The sequence below is a fragment of the Macadamia integrifolia genome, chromosome 1, assembly GCF_013358625.1.
Source record: "Macadamia integrifolia cultivar HAES 741 chromosome 1, SCU_Mint_v3, whole genome shotgun sequence".
In the NCBI taxonomy this organism is placed as follows: domain Eukaryota; kingdom Viridiplantae; phylum Streptophyta; class Magnoliopsida; order Proteales; family Proteaceae; genus Macadamia; species Macadamia integrifolia.
In genome coordinates this window covers 1,584,613-1,593,835 of record NC_056557.1, presented here as the reverse complement: position 1 = coordinate 1,593,835, position 9,223 = coordinate 1,584,613, and the positions used below count along the sequence as shown (strand labels likewise).

Genomic DNA, 9,223 nt, shown 5'->3' with positions numbered 1-9,223 from the left:
ACTGAGAAGAACCTTCAAGAACAGCAGCTGAATGCTTCCAACAGTGACTAGGTAAGGATCGTGGGACCCTTATGAGGCCTGGAATACCCTAATTGAAGACCTGGCTGAACAGAGTACAGAAGAGATCGATCTCTCTCTATTCCCACTAGGATTGCTCATCGGTTCTAATTTCTACAGACTTTTATCATAATCTGAATTATACCTCTTGAATGTTATAGCAAATAAAATAAAAAAAAAAAAAGAATAAAACGGATGGGGGGTTGAGAAGGGTGAAAGAGAATAAAGGAAGTGGCAATCTTAGCATGGGCTTCTCACCCACAGCTATCTCAACTGCTCTAAGCATTTAGTTGCAAACTTTCTTTTATAAATGCAAACTTTCTTTCATTCAAATCTGTCCAATAATGGAACATATGCCTCTATTTATAGAGGGAAAATTTTCAATCATACTAATACTAAGAGCTAGTTTCCCAATAGGACCAGACACTCCTACTACATCTAGGAGTTAGTTTCCCAATAGGACTAGACACTCCTAATACAACTAGGAATTCAAAATAGGACTAGGACTTGACTTTATGACTCCAACATGGAGTAGGACTAACTAACTAATAGTCCATATAGGACTTTACAACCAACTAATAGCCTAATGGGCATTTATTGAATTAAATAGCAACTAATTAAACTAATGAATAAAATCCCGTTTTCCTACCTTCTACCCATATTTTAAGCCTATTAAAGTGGCCCATTTCAAAGAAAACCCATGGGATCAAAGGCCCAACACATGCATAACACAAACCAAGGCTTATTTGCAATAAAATAAGCCCAAGTGACTTATCTACATCAATAAGACTGCCAAGAAGAGGGCAGCCGATTGTATTACCCACCCCCCTACCATCAAGATTTATCAACACGCCAAGTAGTACAATCAAACTAGGAAACTGAGTCATCGTACCACAAGCAAGATAAAATAAGAAGTATATCCTAATTAGTAAGTAGAGATCTATCCTAACTAAGGAAAGAAATAAACTAAAGCAAAGGGAAGTGAAACTCAGCCACAATAGGGACACTCCCCCTATCATGGTACATATCTTAACATATTTATTATAAATTGTTACTTATTCAAAAGAAATCAACTTTGCCTACCTGAAGGATCCCTAAGACTTCAAACTCGCCTTCAAACTACATGGTGAGGGTTTAGTTAGGGGGTCATTTTGGAAGGGATAAAACCATAGCATTCATAGTCGTCAAGGCAACCTAAGGCGGTGAAGGGGGAGTGCCTACGCACTTAGGCATCATGGTGCCCAAGTGTCATTTTTTATTTCCAACTGGATTTCCATGGTTCAAATTTAGTTTTCATTACTTAGACTTTTTTATTAATGTATGATGTACATGTTGCTGATTACTGGTAATTTTATTTAAGTTATTTGGCGTTACTATTAAAATATTAATCATCACAGACAGTCTAAAACTGTGTCCATAAAAAAGAAAAGAAAAACTATCTAAAACCATGTTTGTAATTTATGCTATTATACATTATCTAGTAGAAGTTTAATACTTGTTATACATTCTTTACAAATCATGGTCTTTTGTCAGGCACACAACTTGCCTTACTCCTCAAGTGCTAGGGAGCTATGGTGCCTTACATATGCTCTTGCCTTGAGTTGAGAACTCTGCCCCTATTAAATGGTCATCTTCTTATTCCACCTAAAATTTTTTATCATGAAACAAGTCATTCGGTTTACAGTTTTTCTAACCTCCCGAAATATATTCTCCATATCAATCGAGCACAAATTATAATTTTCCATTGTCCAATTAAAGGGCATGCCATTGCAATGTCATGATTGAGCAAATACCCACACCTGTATTGTTCCTAAAAAACCTGAATGAGTTAAATGAACAACAAGAAAGCAGGTCAACCAACATTACTAGACACATCTTTGGCATTCAACCTCCCCCAAACACAAATACTTGCATGGAACTAGCCAATACCAAACTACTACAAACTCAATTGAGTCACAAGAAAAGGGTATTTAAATATCAATAGCATAATCAAATTTCCAAAAGAATGAACTTGTACTAGTCCAAATTGGGCATTCATATCTAATGTAAGTCAAAACAAATACACATACTGCGCACACCTCAACAATTAGTGCACATCCTTCATTCTTTATCTTTTCTGATATAAGCTCAAGGGCATATTTGGCAACAGCCTGTTCTGCTTCTTTGCGTTGTGAAAATGTGTCCGTTGATACATATGAAGCACCATCAACCACGACAGTAGATCTAAACCTTGGAGCATGGGGTGATCCTTCATTGATGGTTTGATATATTGGCAGGGGAATAGCTGATCTTTGGGTATATTCTTGCAAGCGGTTTTTATGCAATACATGTTCTGGCACACCTACACAATCCAGGTGAGAAAATGGGTGTATGAGTTAGTGCCACTCAATGGACAGTTATACAGACATTTCTTTACAACTTTTAATAGCTTAATGCATCCAAAGGATCGTGAATCCTACAATCTTATGTCAAAAACTGTAGCAAAATCGTAATATGCATGCAATCTGTGTTCACATCAATAGTTCAATTTTACAAACCAAACCTCAAACACAACCTATTTGATGACGAAAGCCATTGCCCAAGGCATATTGCTTTAATAGCTTATAAGCCCAATGATTAATGAAGCTCCAATACATTCAAACCTCAAAGTAAGGTTTAAGAAACAACAAATGATACAAAGCGAAGTGTTAGATAAAAATCATGTGATAAAAAATATCATCCAACCTTTAAAGAGTTTAAGTATGCTACCATGTATTGATTTGGATGAGAGAGTATATTAATTGGAGAGAAAAGAGAGTAAAGTGTGTGGTCTTAAGGTCATTGATTGACTCTAAATGGAATTGATTTCAAAGATAAATGACCCTTAAATGGCAATCATTCTATATACATTGAGTTTTGCATTTGACCTAGAACACCAGGTGCTAGAGGAAGACTAATGCAAATCAAACTCAACCCAGGGAAAGAACCAGTGGGAGATCAATTGCAATAAGATCAACGATATAGGGACAAACAAATCAATAACAGAATTCTTTATTTTTTTCTCTTTTATATAAAAAAGGGCGCACCCAGTGCATGAGGATCCCACCAATTCGGGGTCCATGGAGGTTCATGATGTGCACAGCCTTACCCCTGCTTTCCGGTTTTTTTCTTTTCTTTTCTTTTCTTATTTTTTACTAAACAAAAAATAAGAAGGATATGACTTAGGCATCCCACCTAAGCCTCAATACGGAAACTAGAAAATAGTTCTACGCGTGTAGTAGGGCTGCCTTGTACAATACGGAAACTAGAAAATAGTAACTAATAGGATCCTACCACATATGTAGTGAGATAGGTTTCCCTTTTTACTGAAACAATCTTAGAAAACAAAATTGAAAGAATATCTCCACAATTTGATAAGATTTAGGAATCTAAAAGATATAGCAACTGTAAGCTTCCTAATCTCCACCAGAATCCATTGAACTTTATTCCGCTATTTTCCTAATACAAAGTTAGTAATGGAGAGGCTGTAAAGCATATATAAGAATTACCTAGCCTAAAACAGAATGCAAGCGCATCCTGGAAAACTAGGAAACTACTTAATTACACACTAAATAAGCTTGAATTGCCAAATGCCCTCAGACCTCCTGGTCAGCTAAGTGACACCAAGGCAACAGTTCGAAAACAGCAGTGGCTAACTATCCATGTCAAAGATTCCATATGACAACTGTACACGTGTATGCAGACCTATCAACTATGGCAATAAGGAACTGCCAGATGCATACACTCTTGAATCAGAAAAACAAAAAAAAAAAAAAAAACTGTGCAAGATGTTGAGTGAAGGTGAAAACGGAAACGGAATACTTCCCCAGACATTAATAGCACTCAGAACTTGTATTCTGCAAATCAAGTAAACAAATCAAATGTTGGTATCATGATAATAAGTCAAGGCTGAAATATCAAAACATTTCCTCGATCTGGTCTTACATTTTGTCATAAATTGACATAGAATGTCTGTACAGACATCATACAATAAGTTAACTATGGAAAAATTGCTGCCAATACACAAAATTGGGTCCAAGATATGAAGATGTAACCTCTATGCCAAAACCCATATATAATCTCTTCAAACGTTCACTTAAAGCCTTTGAATCTCGCACAACTATGCAAAAAGCAAGAGGAAGAGAAGGGGTGGAGACGAGGTAAAGAGAGGTAAGGAAGTATGATTGAGAACAAGAGAAGACAAGAAAGAAATATGACAAGAGGGTAAACCAAAAATGCTTCAAGCTATCAAATCTCAACATATAATGCAAGCAAAAGAGAGCGATTTCTCATTGACACAATAGAACCAAGGCAAAAGTAATCTGAACCCTACTATGTCAATACTCGATAACATGCAGACGACAGAGCAAGGGATTTACATCCAAAAAACCCCCGAAGGAGAGAAACTTACTCCCTCCTTTACTACCTGAACCCACAAAATTGCTGGGTTCCCGAGATACTTAACAGAAGAACTGCGTCAGTGGATATACAATCATGGGTTCCTCTTCCTCAGATCATTTTTACCCACTACTCAAAACCCTTGACAAAATCAAACCCAGCTACAATATTGAGCTAAGCAGACGAAATCAACAACTCAAAACCCTACATTTCCATTAGACATCAAGGGCTCAAAGGGATAGATGCTTACTGAGCTTGGAGGTTGAAGGAGATGCCAGTGCTGCAGCCATTTTCCTCAGCGTCACTGTTCGGATATCCGAATTAAAAGTTCGAGAAAGGAACATTTGCTCTAAGCCTCTAATACCGAGCTCAGTGGCTCGCAAATGACTACAGTACTTAATTAGTTTAATTAAATTCGATTAAAATACTTAATTAATCAGAACAGTCTCAATTTTTTCCTTTTTTTTTTTTTTTTTTTTTTTTTTCTTTTGGTGCATCTGAAAATTTCTATCTGATCTTTGGTTGGAAAGGATAAAGCAGTAGACGAAGGAGCGCGGTTTACAAACTTGGAATTGTGTACTGGGTTGCCTCCAGCTTCCTCCAACCATTCCGAATCGAACAGGAAACGGCTCTAACAAAAGAAAAACGAACGGGGAAACGGTTCTGACAGAAAAAAAAAAAAAAAAAAAAAGAAGAACAAGAAACGGCTTAGGTATTAATGTGATCAGCTGGAATCTCCTGAAATCGAACGATGGAGATGGAGAGAGAGCGGATCAGGTTCACATACGAGAACAACCTTGGTCTGTAGATTTTGAATCAATTTTCTCTCTCTTCATTTAATAGATTCTAAATCTACGAACCAAAGATGTATGAGAACATTCTCGTATGTCAACCTGATCCGTTCACAGATGCAAATAGAGATGGACTCGGATAGAAATGTTGTAAAATAAATTTGGTTAAAAAAAGAAGTTTCAAAATACCTTATACTTCCTTTCTAAATTTTTCGAGTATTTTTCCTCTCGTAATTATTATTATTTTTTTTTTTTGGGATGAATAGGATTCTATGATGTCTTCAAAATTGTGGGGTAAAGGCTATGTAGTTCTCGTCTCTAATTTTGCACATGCGAGAGTCTTAGTGCACAATATATGTTCTTATAAATGTCTTCAAAATTGCATTTTAGGAATTTTTTAAAGTGTGGAAACAATTATAAGAGATGGAAACAACAGACTTGGATCCTCTATAGCGCAACAGGGCATTTGGCACGCATCCAATGCCCAAAAACGTCTTGGGCTGCGTGCAATCGCCTTGCATTCCCTGCTTGAGCGTTTTTTATTGAATGTGCGCCAGACGACTTGTTGCGCCATAGAGGAATTCAATCCAGAAGCAATGTATTCTATTTTCTTTGGACCAATTGTTTATCATTTTTCCTTTAACCACTTCCACACCATAAGAGAATTAGAGAGTGATGATCCTATTGTAAAGGTTTATAGAGAGCAGTGGGTTCAAGATGACTACCAATGTAAGAACCACATCTTACATGCATTAAAAAATTAGCTCTACAATATCTATGCACTATTTGAATATGCTCATTTGATTTGGACTGCATAAAACAAGAAATATGCACTAAAAGATGCCGAAAGCAAAAAAATAGCATGTAGCAAACTTCTTTCAGTTTATTATAAAGGAAGACAAGAGCATCTATACCAAAATCGATGAGTTTCAAGCCCTTGTGGACAAACTGGACGAGGAAGGAATGGTTCTATCAGAAGGCTTTGTTGCAAGTTGTCTCATTGAGAAAGTAATCAACTATATGAAATTACTTCAAATTAAGTGGAATGGACCTTGGACCAGATTATTATTCAAATTAAAATCCATGAAAAGAACAAGGAGAAAATCAAACTTTTTTTTTTTTTAATTCAACAGAGAAGCAAAGGGAAATTACACATTACATAGCATATCCGTTCTGCAAAGATAGCGTTTTTTGAGTAGTGCCTCTTTTGCTAGTGTTTTGAGTACCCCCATATAGTTATTAGTATTTGTTAAACAAATTTTGGGGTAATGTTGGTGCTTTTCTAGTTCTATGCATGCTAAAATTAAATTGGCCACATATTAAGTAGCCTATCTTCATTTTTATCTAGTTGTAATCCGAATTCCTTAGCATCGCTCCAAACATAATCTACCTCCATGCACGGTTTCTTGGCTTTTGACATTCCTTTTATAAGCCCTAGCGTCTCCGACTCACCATCCTCTCCTGTCAGGCAATAGTTAGTTTCCATTAGAAGACAATTTCCTTGTGAAATAAAACATAGAGCCCATGCAATATTCGTTAAGGGTTCTTAACACTGGTGATAATGAGGATGTTGGTGTTTGTGTGTGGTGATGTAAGATGTTTGGTGGATATTGGATCGGGGATTACCTGATTTTTCGGGCCATTGTTTGGTATCCCATAAGAGATCCAATAATCAACCTGCTTAACAACTTGTTGCCATAATGGTTTATGATCATTGAAAACACATTGATTCCTATGTTTCCAAATGAAGTACATGGTGAACATGAAAATGGAGAAGAACCAATTTAGGTATGTTTTGAACATAATGCTAGAATTAAAGTAAAGCATTATCATCTGGTTCACAGATGAAGTTGGGGCAAGATCCGGTTTGAAACCTAATGGCCCCGCATACCATATCTGTTTGGATTCTTCACATTCAAAAAACACATGTTGCAAGGTTTCTCATTGTTGTGGCATCTTCCGCAAAATGGATCAATGTCTGCCCATTTGGACAGTTTGTCATTAGTTGAGAGACCATTGTTGATAATTCTCCAAATGAAAATTTTGAATTTTGGATGGATCTTTACCTTCCATAAGAAACACCACCACTCAGAGCAAGAGGATGAAGAACTACATTTTTGGGGGCAAAACGTGGGTCTTGTCAAAGATTTGTTCAATATGAAATTAGCTGTCCGGTTAGTTTTGAAAGATCCATTTTCAGTAAGGAGGCACCCCCATTTGTCAGTTTGTTGAGATAATGGTATTTGGGCAATGATTTCCACATACTGTGGTGGTAGAAAGGAGTGTAGCCTAGCAATGTTCCATTGGCCAAAGGATATAAGTTCACTTACCAGAGTCAGTTGAGGGTTAGAGTTATTAAAGTAGGAAAGATCGATGATGGTCCTCCCTCTTGGCACCAAAGGGTCATTTTACAGGAATGAGGAATTGCCATCTCCAATTTTCCTTATGACCATCTCCTTTAAGGTTGGGATAATCTTGGCAATACTATTCCAGTGGAACGACCCCCGTGCCTTCATTGTCTTTTGATGGAAAAGAGATTTGTTGTGAAAGTATTTGGCTTTGAGAATCCTAGCCCAAATACAGCTATCACAATTTAATAATCTCCACCACAGTTTGAGTAGAAGGGCCATATTGTGTGTTTCAGAATTCCTAATTCCAAGGCCTCCATTCGATTTGGATTGGCAAATTTTCTCCCATCCAATGAGGTGGCACTTCTTCTCATGCCCCTGATCTCCATTCCAAAAATGAAGGTAAATAGAGTCCATTTCTTGCACATATTTTTAGGGAGAGCAAAATAGTTCATTAGGTATGACGGGGTAGAAGCCAAGGTAGATTGGATAAGGACACTTCTTCCAGCATAGGAGAGCAATTTAGATTTCCAAAGACTAAGTTTTCCTTTGACTCTCTTAATGAGGTTGGTGAACGAGAGAGACTTGGCCTTTGGATGAAACAGGTTAATTCCTAAGTAGACAGATTTATTATCCATCTCATGGATGCCAATAGTATTACACAGCTCCTTCTTGGTGTGGTCATCAATGTTGGAGCTAAGGCCAAGCCACTCTTGTCAAAATATATGGTGAGACTAGAGATCAGAGAACAGCTCCAGAATGCATTTAATTGTCTTTAAGTCTTCATAATTTGCTCTGCAGAAAATAAAACTATCATCGGCAAAGAAAAAGTGAGTGATTTCAGGTGCTTGCTGAGCAATTTTAATGCCTCTAAAAAGGTTAAGATCCCTATAAGTTGCTAGGAGTCTAGAGAGTGCTTCAATGACAAGGATAACTAGGAATGGGCTGAGGGGGCGTCCTTGTCGAATCTCTCTCTATGCAGTAAAGTGATTGAAACCTGATCTATTAATATTAATGGAGAATGAAGTGGTACTAATAAGGTTAATGATCATAGCAATCCACTTCTCTCCAAAACCCAGGAATTTGAAGAGAGCTATGAGGAAGCTCCATTCCACCTTATCATCGGCCTTGGCTATGTCAAGTTTAATAGCAACAAATCCCAACTTGCCCTTTTTCCTTTTTAAGAAATGAAATATTTCTTAGGCAATAATAATATTGTCGGTAATTTGTCTACCAGGGACAAAAGCAGCCTGGAAGGGGAACATGAAAGTGTGCAAAAATAGTTTTAACCATGTAGCCATAAGTTTCGCAATAATCTTGTAAGACACATTGCAAAGATTTATTGGTCTATAGTCATTAACCAATTGAGCATTATCTTTTTAGGGGATCAGGCAAACAAGGGTATGGTTGGCAAATGATGGAATGCTGGTTGAATAGAAAAAATCCAACACAATTTTATGTCTTTGGATAGGAAATCCCAACACTTCTGAAAAAATATTGCTTGGAAACCATCAGACCCTGGAGCTTTGAAGGGGCCAATGGAGAAGACAATATTTCTAATTTCCATTGGTGATGGGGGGTTCCTAATCAAGTTGAGTTGATCTGAATCCA

At 37.1% G+C, this 9,223-nt stretch overlaps 1 protein-coding gene across 1 annotated transcript; it reads right to left on the bottom strand.

The window, feature by feature from the left end:
- Window positions 1-2,012: 2,012 nt before the first annotated feature.
- Window positions 2,013-5,086, bottom strand: LOC122083167 (double-stranded RNA-binding protein 3-like). The gene is made up of 2 exons (XM_042650880.1): window positions 4,724-5,086; window positions 2,013-2,398 (listed from the first exon to the last, which is right to left on the bottom strand). Exons 1-2 carry the CDS (start codon window positions 4,815-4,817, stop codon window positions 2,028-2,030), a joined length of 465 nt encoding a protein of 154 aa, XP_042506814.1. The 5' UTR covers window positions 4,818-5,086; the 3' UTR covers window positions 2,013-2,027.
- Window positions 5,087-9,223: the final 4,137 nt, after the last annotated feature.

What these genes read in the sequence shown, in the direction of transcription:
- LOC122083167 (XM_042650880.1), bottom strand. Translation starts at nt 4,817, where the DNA reads ATGTTCCTTTCTCGAACTTTTAATTCGGATATCCGAACAGTGACGCTG. An exon ending in TCCTTCAACCTCCAAGCTCA is followed by an intron (nt 2,399 to 4,723) that starts GTAAGCATCTAT and finishes TGGATTGTGTAG; the next exon opens with GTGTGCCAGAACATGTATTG.